The sequence below is a fragment of the Schistocerca serialis genome, chromosome 2 (assembly GCF_023864345.2).
Source record: "Schistocerca serialis cubense isolate TAMUIC-IGC-003099 chromosome 2, iqSchSeri2.2, whole genome shotgun sequence".
In the NCBI taxonomy this organism is placed as follows: domain Eukaryota; kingdom Metazoa; phylum Arthropoda; class Insecta; order Orthoptera; family Acrididae; genus Schistocerca; species Schistocerca serialis.
This window is the reverse complement of record NC_064639.1, coordinates 827,204,068-827,218,407: the sequence shown is the minus strand read 5'-3', so window position 1 is coordinate 827,218,407 and position 14,340 is coordinate 827,204,068. Positions and strand designations below refer to the sequence as shown.

Here is a 14,340-nt window from a genome sequence, read left to right as displayed (position 1 = left end):
ACCCAGCTCTCCACCCTGAAGAGTGTTTCAAAAAATACCACACAATGGAAAGTTTTGTACTGTAAAAGCTTACGTAAATATATGACAAAAAGCACACAGTTTGTTTTAATTTGTACCCAAATTGTTGGCCAGCGGCCACATTGTTTCCACAAAGAGATCCGCGCAAATCTCTGCGGTGCACTGCCGCCCAGGCGGCGGGGATTTAAATAAGAGCGCGCAGAGCCGCCCTGTGTCTGCCTTACGGAGTGCAAAGGGTTAATAATGAATAAAAAAAAGCTGGAACATGGATAAGCTACTACAAACAGCATAGTGAATGATTTATTGTAGACAAGATAGACACGAAGCCCATGACTACCACAGTAGTACAAGTTTATATGCCAATTAACTCTGCTGATGATGAAGAGATTGAAGAACTGTATGATGTGATAAATAAATTATTCATATAGTTAAGGGAGTAAAAAATTTTGTAGTCATGGGGGGGAGGGGGGACTGCAATGTGACTGGAAAAAGGGAAAAGTAGTGGGTGAATATGAACAGGAGGTAAGGGATGAAAGGGAAAGCCACCTGGTAGAATTTTGCACAGAGCATAACTTGATGATAGCTAACACTTGGTTTAAGAATCACGGAAGAACGTTGCATACATAGAAGAAGCCTGGAGACACTGGAAGGTTTCAGATAGATTATATAATGGTTAGGCAGAGATTTAGGAACCAGGATTTAAATTGTAAGACATTTCCAGGGGCAGATGTGGACTCTGACCACAATCTGTTGGTTATGAACTGTAGATTAAAACTGAAGAAACTGCAAAAAGGTGGGAATTTAAGGAGATGGGACCTGGATAAACTGAAAGAACCAGAGGTTGTACAGAGTTTCAGGGAGAGCATAAGGGAATAATTGACAGGAATGGGGGAAAGAAATACAGTAGAAGAAGAATGGGTAACTTTGAGACATGAAATAGAGAAGGCAGCAGAGGATCGAATAGGTAAAAAGACGAGGGCTAGTAGAAATCCCTGGGTAACAGAAAAGGTACTGAATTTAATTGATGAAAGGAGAGAATATAAAAATGCAGTAAATGAAGCAGGCAAAAAGGAATACAAACGTCTCAAAAATGAGATTGTCAAAAAGTGCAAAATGGCTAAACAGGAATGGCTAGAGGACAAACGTAAGGATGTAGAAGCATGTATTCCTAGGGGTGTGATATATATTGCCTACAGGAAAATTAAAGAGACCTTTGTAGAAAAAAGAACCACCTGAATGAATATCAAGAGCTCAGATGGAAAACCCGTCCTAAGCAAAGAAGGGAAAGCAGTAAGGTGGAAGGAGTATATAGAGGATCTATACAAGGGCGATGTATTTGAGGGTAATATTATGGAAATGGAAGAGGACATAGATGAAGATGAAATGAGAGATATGATACTGCGTGAAGAATTTGACACAGCATGAAAGACCTTAAGTCGGAACAATGCCCCAAGAGTAGACAACATTCCATTAGAACTACTCATAGCCCTGGGAGAGCCAGCCATGACAAAACTCTTCCATATGGTGAGCAAGATGTATGAGACAGGTGAAATACCCTCAGACTTCAAGAAGAATATAATAATTCCAATCCCAAAGAATGCAGGTGTTGACAGGTGTGAAAATTACCGAACTATCAGTTTAATAAGACATGGTTGCAAAATACTAACACGAATTCTTTACAGACGAATGGAAAAATTGGTAGAAGCCAACCTAGGGAAGATCAGTTTGGATTCCATAGAAATGTTGGAACACGCGAGGCAATACTGACCCTACGATTTACCTTAGAAGATAGGTTAAGGATAGGCAAACATATGTTTCTAGTATTTATAGACTTAGAGAAAGCTTTTGACAAAGTTGACTGGAATACTCTTTTTCAAATTCTGAAGGTGGCAGGGGTAAAATACAGGCAGCAAAAGGCTATTTATACTTTGTACAGAAATCAGATAGCAGCTATACGAGTCGAGGGGCATGAAATGGAAGCAGTGGTAGAAAAGGGAGTGACACAGGGTTGCAGCCCATTCCCGATGTTATTCAATCTGTATATTGTGCAAACACTGAAGGATACAAAAGAACAATTTAGAGTAGGAATTAAAATCCATGGAGAAGAAATAAAAACTTTGAGGTTTGTCGACAATATTGTAATTCTGTCAGAGAGAGAGAGCAAAGAGTCTGGAAGAACAGCTGAATGGAATGGACATTGTCTTGAAAGGAGGATACAAGATTAACATCAACAAAAGCAAAACGAGGATAATGGAATGTAGTCAAATAAAATCAGGTGATGCTGAGGGTACTAGATTAGATGATGAGATTAGATGATGATTGAAGTAGTGCAGATACAAAATTTTGATTGGCTATGGCAAGGAAAGCATTTGTGCAGAAGAGAAATTTGTTAACATCGAGTATAGATTTAAGTATCAGGAAGAGAGTAGAAGCTTTCGAAATGTGGTGTGACAGAAGAATGCCGAAGATTAGGTGGGTGGATCAAGTAACTAATGAGGAGGTACTGAAAAGAATTGAAGAGAAGAGGAATTTGTAGCACAACTTGACAAGAAGAAGGAATCTGTTGGTAGGACCCATTCTGTGGCATTAAGGGCTCACCAATTTAGTGCAGGAGGAAAGTGTGGAGGGTAAAAATCATAGCAGGAGGCCAGGAGATGACTACAGTAAGTAGATTCAGAAGGGTGTAGGTTGCAGCAGTTATTCGGAGATGAAGGGGCTTGCACAGTATAGAGTAGCATGGACCGCTGCATCAAACCAGTCTCTGGACTGAACTCCACAACCACAACATACATTTTTTAAACAAAAATTCTAAACTCAACAAAGTGCTGCTTTGTTTTCTTCCTCAAAAATAGTTTTCACACAAAACAAAAAAGGCATATTTATGGTTTACCAGCTTATGGTTATAATACTACCACAGAGGGGAGGTGATGGATAAAGAGAGGAGGAGGACGAGGAGGAAGAGGACAGAACGATGGGGGGCAGGAGGAGAAGATTATGACCCATACCCAGTCCCAACACGTACTTAGCAACTGTGAAGCATTTGCTGGGTTCAATATTAAATAAAGTGGCACAATTTGTATGATCAGCAGCTCCATCTGGCAAACATTTCTTTAGGAACTAGACTACGACAACATTCGAAAGTGTTGCTACAAGAGTGGGATTTGAACTTGACAAGCTGTCTGCACGTAAGCATTCTACAATGATCATCAACTTTAATCTGTCAATTCTTCACTTCCACAACTACAAATTCCACAGAGGCCTTTTCTATGACTACCACCATTTAAAAAAAAGAAATACGTAATGCAATGGTTTAAAAACATGGGGCTAATATCTAGGTTTAATCTTTAATTTTGTACCCCTGAGTGTCCTTCAGATATCTCATTGTGAGAATGTTCCATGAAATACAGGAAACTACATTATAATAATGGGTTTCCAAAGTATTTCTAATTTGCCTTAAAAGTTGCGTAATAAAATGGTCGCATCACCGATTCAAAAGAGTACTCTTAATATATATTAATTTTACACTCAGTTACCTCTCTTAATACCTTTAAACTCTTAAGTCATTCGTTTAACTGCTTCATTACGTAAATTTATGTCTGTATGGCTTACTTCATAAAATGAAAAGTAACACACCAGAGCAGAAATAATTATTCCACATACAGTGGATAGGCAAAATAATGCAAACAGTGGTAGTAATGGGATGGTTGTGTTTTATGTTCAACAACGCAGGTAATGCACTTGTCGCAGTAGACTGTGTATGTTCAGTACGAACTAGGCATCAGTGCAGGTTGTTTATGAGTAGTGCACACTTCCTATTTGCATTCAAAGGCCAAAGTCAATGTGCAATGAAAGATCTAATACAGTTCCAAAGAAAGCAGATTTGGGGGAGGGGGGGGGGGGGGGGGGGGAGCATCAGTAAGCGAGATAGCCAACTTAGAGAATGTTTCAAGAGCATTTGTTTCAACTATCATGACAGTCTACAAAAAACATGGAAAGACACCATCGTGTAAATGTAATGGTGGGTGCAAATCAAAACTAAACGACAGAGATGGTCGTACACTGTCACCAATTGTGTCAAAACAACACTAAACTACAGTGGCCAAAGTGACTGCAGAGCTCAATAGACATCTTCGAGACCCCAAATCTATGGACACTGTCTGCTGAGAACTCCATAAAGCGAATATTCATGGACAAGCTGCTATACCAAAACCACTAGTAACGACAACCAACACAAAGAAGCATAAAACATGGTGTCAGGAGCACAAATCCTGAACGGCTGATCAGTTGAAACACGCCATATGATCCGACGAGTCAACGTTTTCATTATTTCCAACACTGGGCCAGGTTTAAGTCTGGAGAACCCCAAAATGAAGCCTACAATCCTGATTGCCTGATTTCAACGGTTAAGCATGGAGGTTGAAGTGTGATGGTGTGGACAGCCATGTCAGGGTATTCTGCTGTTCCCATCATTACCCTCAAAGGCTGTGTTACAGCCAACAATTATGTGAACATTTTCGGTGATCAGGTGCACCCCATGATTCAATTGTCGTCCCCAACGATGATGCTATATTTCGGGATGATAATGCACCCATTCACACAGACAGGACAGTACAATTGTGGTATGAGGAGCACACAGCTGAACTGCAGAGTCTTCCCTGGGCAGCACAATCCCTGGACTAGAACATTATCGAACATCTGTGGACAGTACTGGAGCACAGAGTCCAGAGCAGATTTCCGCCTCCTTAGTCACTACAGGAGTTAGAAGAGGTTCTGATCTGAGTATGGCACAACATTCCACTGCGGACTTTACAATCATTATATGCCAGTATTCCAAGATGAATCGCAGCTGTATTATGGACAAATGGGGGTCGAACCCCTCATTAATACGCCGTTCCCAAGTAAGTACATGTGTTCACATTATTTTGCCTATCCCCTGTATATGAACTTCATAGCACTGTAAAGTGTAATGAAATTAGGCTTGCCATGACAGCAGCTACATTTAAAGAGTTAAGATGCTCAGAAAACAAAGATGATAAATATGTCAAATATTTAAAACATAATGATGAACAATCATAATTTCTACGAAATACAAATAGGAGAAAAATTAAGAGGCAAATAATGCCTAAAAATAGTAAACAATGAGCACCTTGGAGTAACTACTGGTCCATAAACACAGATTAGAATTTACAAGCGAGACACTTAAGCATTGTGGCAGGAGCAGCAAAGGCATTGCTGGTAGATCAAATGAGGGTCAGTGCAGGCCTGGATGCTTTAGCTCAACTTCACACTTTGGTGACTTGTCAGTTTCACTTAGGAAATAGGATGATGGTTTTAGGTTGGGGTTGGGTTGTTTGGGGGAAGAGACCAAACTGCGAGGCCATCGGTCTCATCGGATTAGGAAAGGATGGGGAAGGAAGTCAGCCGTGCCCTTGCAAAGGAACACACCTGGCATTTGCCTGGAGCAATGTAGGGAAATCACGGAAAACCTAAATCAGAATGGCCGGACGTGAGATTGAACCGTTGTCCTCCCGAATGCGAGTCCAGTGTGCTAACCACTGTGCCACCTCACTCGGTGGTGGTTTTAGGTAACCGTCTGCATCTACATCCATACTCTGTATGCCATCTTATGGTGTGTGGCAGAGGGTACTTATGGTATCACTATCTTTCCCCCCCCCCCCTTTTCCTGTTTTATTTGCAAATGGTGCAATGTCCCTGTCTTTCTAGTTGTGTTCATTTCTCAAGACATATATGGAAGTAATATGTTATTTGGCACTTCCCAGAATGTTCTCTCTCAGAATTTCAATACAAAACAGATTACGTATTTACAGTAGCAAAACTGAAAGCACTCTATGTTGTTTGATGTTTCTTTGAACAGTCAGCAAAACACAAGGTTGTCACTGAGTTGGAAGATGATGGCCTGGTTTAAACTGCTGCAACCAAAGCATGTGAGTTTTACAGTTATGCTTAGCTACCACTGGTGTCCGGCCACCCTTACTATTCCCAAATACACTGCACGTCAAGTGTTATGTTTACAATGACACACAAGAGATTGTCTTAAATTCATCACTATGAAACAAATTTGTCTGCTTGCTGTCTCCCACTGGCTACTTAAAAATATCTGCCAAGACACAGGTTGACATTCCTGTCACACTTCACATCACGGCTGCACACTCTGCTCAACAAAAAACCTAAGCACCAAAACAGGTCCTTCTTCCAATATTTACTAAAAAACTGATTTTAAAAAACCTCTGAGAAGAACAGTGCAGTATGATATCAATATTGATATGATCTCAGAGCAAATTTCTCAATTTACAGATAAGAGTCTACTGAAATAAACCTCTCAAATTGATTACAAATGTATGGTACACTGCAATATAAACTCAGATTGCTGGCTGTCATCTGCAACACACTACTGTTCCCACCATCTGGCTACAGGGAGTTCAGACGATAGAAAACTGCACACAAAATTCAGTGATCCACATTCAAGACTGGCACATTGTTGTCAAAAAGATTCAAAAATAAAAAGGTGCTTTCAAGCTGTTCATTTTTCCTCTCTGAAGCCTGAAGCTAATTCTTTATCCTTATTAGGTAATAATTCTTCACAATTTTATCAGTATGAGCCATCAATGGAGTAACAACAACAACAACAACAACAACAAGCAACTAACCTTTCTTGCCTTCTCATCTCCCAGTGACGCCACCTTTCGCCAGGATGCACGCTCATACAGTCGTACATTACGATCCTCAGGTAAGGCCAAATAACGGCCAGAGGTAGGCTGCCAAGATGGTCGACAGAGTACCTCTGTTGTGTAGAAAGAATTGCTTACTGGAATACATTGCCAAGTGTACTCTGTCTCTAGTGTGTCCAGGGACCACACTCTTGCTGTTCCATCACAGCTTGAAGATACCTGTATTAACAGAAGGCAAACAAACAGATATTGTAGGGCACTAAGTCAGAAGCATAATCTCCCCTTTACTTCTCATCACACTACAAAGTTAGCAAAGAGATTCAAGATGGACATCCCACTGGGCTGTTGCTCCAATACCACTTTGACCAATCCCACTGTGCTGTTGTCCAAATCATACTATGACCATACAATATAAATATACTGTGTAAACCTATTTCTCTCGTATTTCAGTTTTCATTTCTAAGCTGATTCACAAGTCCTCAGGGGCTGGAACTGTATTGAAAATCTCTGGGACCACATAGAACAACACATCATATGTCAGAGGAACTTCCACACAATACAGGGTGTTACAAAAAGGTACGGCCAAACTTTCAGGAAACATTCCTCACACACAAATAAAGAAAAGATGTTACGTGGACATGTGTCCGGAAACGCTTAATTTCCATGTTAGAGCTCATTTTAGTTTCGTCAGTATGTACTGGACTTCCTCGATTCACTGCCATGATTTCATACGGGATACTCTACCTGTGCTGCTAGAACATGTGCCTTTACAAGTACGACACAACATGTGGTCCATGCACGATGGAGCTCCTGCACATTTCAGTCGAAGTGTTCATACGCTTCTCAACAACAGATTCGGTGACCGATGGATTGGTACAGGCGGACCAATTCCATGGCCTCCACGCTCTCCTGACCTCAACCCTCTTGACTTTCATTTATGGGGGCATTTGAAAGCTCTTGTCTATGCAACCCCGGTACCAAATGTAGAGACTCTTCACGCTCGTATTGTGGATGGCTGTGATACAATATGCCATTCTCCAGGGCTGCATCAGCGCATCAGGGATTCCATGCGATGGAGGGTGGATGCATGTATCCTCGCTAATGGAGGACATTTTGAACATTTCCTGTAACAAAGTTTTTGAAGTCACGCTGGTACGTTCTGTTGCTGTGTGTTTCCATTCCATGATTAATGTGATTTGAAGAGAAGTAATAAAATGAGCTCTAACATGGAAAGTAAGCGTTTCCGGACACATGTCCACATAACATATTTTCTTTCTGTGTGTGTGAGGAATGTTTCCTGAAAGTTTGGCCGTACCTTTTCGTAACACCCTGTATAGCTGGCCTCACAGGCACTTTGATGAGAGAATTGGCTGGCTTCTACATACTTACAACATCCATGTCATAGTGAATCAAAGCTACAAAATTAGTTCAGTTTCAACCCTAAAATGCACTGCAAAACTATTTTCAGTGCAGACAATAACCTTGTTGCAAACATTTTTCCATCATTCTTTACATTTACACAATTCCAAAAAAACTGAAGATAGCAAAAAATATCCCACTATTTCAGAAAGTAGACAATCTAATAACTGATAATGACAGTGTTTAAAAATATGAGAGAAAGTTGCATATAGCTGTGCTGTGAATAACTGAAAATTATATGACAGATGGTAAGACTGTCGTTAACACCAACTGGTGATACTAAACCAGTTTCTGTAATAACAACTGCAACCATTATCAGCCCTAGTGGCTCCAAAATCACTACCTCATGACCCATTCAATGAATTTGCATTTTTGATGAGGCTAAAGAAGACAAATTACTGTTTCAATAGTCTATGGGAGAACTTAAAAGTGTTCCACGTAACTTATTCAGGAAGTCTCTTTCATTTCTTGGGCAGATCTGAGATTTTTTTGTTATATAAACTGGCTACTCTTGTAGATCCTGTATCCCTGCCTTTTGAGAGAACACGCGACTCAAACTATCATTTTTGTAATTAGGCTTACATTGTTCCATCTAGGCTAAAATTTTGTGAATGAAAACATTGTCCAGGTAGGCTCTATAATGCAGTCCACCTGGACCAGGTTTTTATTCACGAAACTCACTGAGGCAGTGGGTCATGATTAGCAGTCCTTCACAAAGTAAGTTGTAAATGTGCCTTTACCTGCACTCAAATTCTGTAATTTTTAATGTGGAATTATGTATGCCAGACAAAAGAATCTGCAGTGAATCCTTGGAGTTGTACAACTCTTCATTAAACGAAATACTCCAAATCATGTGAGTGGTTGACAAGTGTGGACTATAGAAAGGCAGAGCTAACAGGCAGCAAAAGTTTCTGAACTCCATTTGTCTAGCCAGCACCACTTGCACATTTCCTCACCTGAAGTCAGACTAAGCAGAAAGTTCTCCAGACTGAGCACCATGCCCTCAGCAATCAGCACGAAGTACAAAAGCAATCAAAAAAGTCTGCAGTATTGTTTCTTGCATGAAGATAAAAGTGCAACAGGTTTCTACCTTATGGTGTGTGTGTGTGTGTGTGTGTGTGTGTGTGTGTGTGTGTAAAAAAAAAGAGGAGGAGGTATGATGCAACTAGTGGGTGACACATCAATTACGGAACACATGGTCAAGTTCATTAACTCTTAGAGCACACAATATTATCCATGCTCTGCAACCTTCATAAACTCTACATCTCACTTCATGTTGATGAAAAGTGATTCAAAAGATGTTCTGCATTACTTGACCTATGACCAAATAAAGTCTTTGTCATCCTAGCAAAGGAGATACCGTTTGTACATTATTTATCATAAATTAAGCAGGCTTACTGGTTAGATAAGCCAGTACTCAGCCCTAAGGCCAAACTGGTGACCCAAATGTAACATACGCTTGCCTGATGCACAAATTAGAGGAAGTACTATTGCAGGATGACAGAATATCTAACAACGACGTAACATACGCTTGCCTGATGCACTAATTAGAGGAAGTACTATCGCAGGATGACGGAATATCTGACAACGACCAACTCTGCTGTGTCCAGACTCGCTGTACAATTACCACCTTTCTGGACTCAGAAACCAGTGCTCAAGTTCAAGCCAGTTTATTATATTCAGGAATGGCCACTGATGCTACCAAGTTTGCACTGGTCATGAACCAACTCAACCATAGGTAAACATCCAAGGTGCAAGATGGGAATACTGCACCATCAGAGAGTAATCCCTACTACCAGCTGAAGGCAGAGCTTATCCACCGAGTATCAGCTTCACAAGAGAAACGCCTCCGCCAAGTTCTGATGCAGGAGAACATCAGGAACTATGAACCATCTCAGTACTTGCAGCACTTGCAAAGCAAATTTGATGCTAGTACCAGACAGTCTGCTGAGAACCATATGAAGTAGTCGACTGCCACCTCCCATCAAAGCAATAATAGAGTTGCAGTCTGAAATGTCTTTAAACGCAGTGGCAGAGCTGGCAGACAAAGTGCACGACACTATCTCGTCTGCACCTATCAGCGTAGCAACTGCACAGTGGGCGAGCACATCTACCACAGTATCACATGCCAACTACAATGCTCTGATGGCAAAGGTAGATTTGTTGACACAGCAGATCAACCAATTAATGTCTCATCATAATGTCAGTGCTGACCATGGCTGATTAAGATTCTGGAAGCACCCACACAGCTGATCACTGAATGTCTCGTCTGCGCCTGTGACTGAAATACAGCAGGGATCGGCACCTCAGAAGATTTTCTGATCAAACACATTGTCGTACCAAACCATGTGCGTACCCAAATGCCAGCAGCAATCAGATGTAGACACTTTGTCCAATTGCTGGTTACGTCACAAAGTCTGTTTGTGGGTGACCAGTGTAGCTGTAATAAATATCTGGTTGCATTGGCTCTGATCTCTGGATCTTCCCATGAACAATACTACACTGGTATAGACCACACATCATTCTGCTTAGCTGCAGGAAACAATTCTTCTGTGACATACAGCACATGCCAACTTGCACTGGACCTAGACCTATGCCAGGCATTTGCACAGATGCTGCAGAGCTAATAATACGAGCAGACTTCCTGGCATACTACAATCTTCTGCCTGACATCGCCGACACAAGCCTGGTCAACCAAACCACCATCCTGATGGCTGCAGCATCCCGACGCCACACAACCATCCTATACACCAAGCTGACTGGAGCCGCAGAGAGCGAGTATGCCACCCTACTTTGAGATTTTCTGGCACTGACAAAATCTCCAGGTATGTCTACGGAAGTGAAGCACAACACCGTCACTATATAAAGACCATTGAGAGACTGCCATCATCCTGTCGGCAGTGAAGGTTAGGCCCAGATTCGTTAACAGCTGCCAAAGCCAAGTTTGGCAGCATGATTAGTGAGGGTACCATGCGACCATCCAGTAGCCCCTGGTCTTCCCCGTTGTGTCTCGTGCCAAAGAAGCATGATGTGTAGCGTCCATGCGGAGACTCAATGGCTGTACAGTGCCAGATCATTATCGTGTAACGTTACTGCATGATTATAACTACGTATTGAGTGGTGCCCACCTGTACAGTGTGTTGAACTACACCAAGGTACACACGCAGATACCCGTTACCAAGGAAGACATTCCGATGCTGCCCACATTTACACAGTTTGGCCTGTCTGAAAGCAAAGTCATGACATGTGACCTCAGGAATGCTGCACAAACGTGGCAGAGTGTTACAGATTCCATGTCACAAGGCACGCCATCCTGTTTTGCTTACCAAGCAGAGACTCCATGGCTGTACAGTGCCAGATCATTATCGAGTAACGTTACTGCATGATTATAACAACGTATTGAGTGGTGCCCACCTGTACAGTGTGTTGAACTACACCAAGGTACACACGCAGATACCCGTTACCAAGGAAGACATTCCGATGCTGACCACATTTACACAGTTTGGCCTGTTTGAAAGCAAAGTCATGACATGTGACCTCAGGAATGCTGCACAAACATGGCAGAGTGTTACAGATTCCATGTCACAAGGCCCGCCATCCTGTTTTGCTTACCTTGACGAGATACTGGGATTCTCAGCCTCGCCAGAAGAACACCACTGGCACTGGCATCAAGCTGTACTGCGACGCATTCACAGCAAAATCACAAACATGTTTACCAGCAAGATTCAGGAAAAATGCATTTGAATCTTTGCACAACCTGTGCCCCTCACATGTGCAATATGTGATAAGCCTAATGTTAGACTACTTCATGTGGCTAGGGAAGAAGAAAGACTGCCATGAGTGGACGAAATATTGCTTACAGTGCCATTGTAGCTAGGTCAGCCAGCATGTGCATGCGCCAATCGGAAACTCCCCTGACACTGCCAAGCGTTTCATGCATGTACACATCGACACTGTGGGACAATTACCACCTTCGAATGGTCAATATCTACTGATGGTGATCAATGGATTTACCTGTTGGACAGAAGCTGTACCTGTGGACAACATCCCAGCAGAAACCTTGATGTATATTTTCGTGTTAAACTGGGTGTTATGATTCGGCTGTTCACTGCACATTACTACGGACCATAGGAAACAGATCTTATCGGATTTGTTCACCAAGCTAACGGAGTTCTGTAGAATGAGCCGTCACAAAATGACCCATTGCCACCTGGCCAGTAATGGAATGACAGAGAATTGGCACCGAACTCTAAATGCAGCTCTGATGTGCCACGATGTTGGGTGGACAGAAGTTCTCCTGATGATTCTGCCAGGATTGAAAAATGTGTACAAACCCGACCTGGCCAGTTCCTCCACGGAACTAGTGTATAGAAAGTGTAGTTTAGCTCCACAGCCCGATACAGACCGGTCTACCTCTGTCAGATATCTCAGAGATCATGTCAAGAAAATCCCGAGCTCTGCAACCATCTAGGCAATTCGAAAGGACCGATGATCTCACTTTTTGGTTGCCTCCCCCAAATCAATCAACCAACCAACCAATGGAACTGTTTCCACATTCGTCCACAAAGACCTCAGTATGTGCACACAAGTCACGTTACATACTGATGGCTTCAAACCGGCCCTCCACACACTATACACTGGGTCACACTGTGTCATCAGAAGGGAGACTGCATCCTGGAAATTCTGGTCAGTGAAAAACCTGCAACTGTTAAAATCGATAGGGTGAAGCCAGCATACATCTTCAATGAGCTACCCCCCAAAGACTCCACAGAAACAGCCTTGTCCAGCACTTGGTCTAGCCACTGCAACTCCGGCACCTTTTTAGCGGCCATTATAGCAGCTCCAGGGGACCAGTGCACTATGCGATCTGGTCAATGCGTCCACTCCCCAGCACACTTCCTGGAAAGCACTCCGTTTCTGACGAGGAGGTTGTTGTAGCAACTGCAGCCAGTAGCTCTGTACAGTGTACTGCACGAATGTATCATGCTTGTATTGTGCTGTGAGTATGCAATTTTGCTCTGTCAAATTAGTTCCATGCTTGCCACCAGGGGTGCTGTGTTCTGTCCATTAACTCCATGCCGTTTACTCTTGGGTTATAGCAACTTATGTGTTCATGTTTACCCTACGTTGAGTTCTGTCATGACAAATCATTATGTGTAGCTCCTAGTTACCAGTCAACAAGTCTTATTTGTTTTCTCGTAAGTCATGTCTTGGTGTGTACTGCATCTAAAAGATTTCTGTATTACTTGACCTATGAAAAAATGAACTCCTTGTCATCACAGCAAAGGAGATACTGTTTATGTGTTATCGTAAACTAAGCAGGCTAACTGGTCAGATGCATCTGTAATCAGCACTATGGCTAAAGAATCAAAAACATTCTTAAAATCTATGAATCACAAACACTTTCGTAATTCTTACCAGTTGCTGCATTAACTAATTTTGTCCAGGGCTTGCAAATGCTCCTTAGGGCTGTATCCACTTCTAACCGGTCTGTTTCTTTGATTAAAATGTGTTTTTTCTATGCAGTTGGCGATCAGTCCGTAATATTTTTTTCCTCAACCCTTTTCTTATGAAGTTGAATACTTTTAGCGTTTTTCCACGTCTGGAGAACTGTTTTATGCCAAAGACATTTTGCAGAAAAAAATCCAAAAGCAGTCTGTAGTCAATATTATTACTTCCCTTTTGCATCACTTTGCCTTCAGCTTTAGCCATTGGCACATCAACACCTCCATCTCCAAGGGCCTTTCATTTCTTTATGTTGAACTGCTTTATTAACTTCAGCAACATTAATTCTAGAAAGTCATTATTTTCATCACACAGTATCTGCATTTCTGATTCGGCTCTTTTGTCTACACAAACATTGTAGAAGTCTCCGAGTGTTTGTACAATTTTCTCTCTGTTGTTATTGTGTCATCTGCTATTGGCACTGATGAAGTGATGGTGCTTTGTGTCTACTGTCTTGTCTTTTTCATACTCTATTATTTCGACATTTTTGTTTAACTTTCTCTTTAATACCTGCTTCATTCTATGTGATATCTTCTTTCTCTTTGTCCTCTTAGAATATCTCCAATACTTTTTGTTGTTTTCTGAAGTACCTTTGTTACATAACTGCCTCTATTATTTATATCTATATAATATTCATCTTCTAAGATGAGGTAATCATTGCTTAATTTAATCTGATAGACCATCTTGTTAATAAATTCTCATAAATTAC

At 41.6% G+C, this 14,340-nt stretch overlaps 1 protein-coding gene across 1 annotated transcript in view; it reads right to left on the bottom strand.

Annotated features, from left to right (window-relative positions):
* LOC126458086 (WD repeat and HMG-box DNA-binding protein 1) overlaps positions 1-14,340 on the bottom strand; it is a 219,437-nt gene that overhangs the window by 158,339 nt on the left and 46,758 nt on the right. Inside the window, exon 5 of the mRNA XM_050094903.1 lies at positions 6,687-6,926. Within this exon, the coding sequence (XP_049950860.1) occupies positions 6,687-6,926 (240 nt within the window). The remainder of the gene's footprint in view (positions 1-6,686; positions 6,927-14,340) is intronic.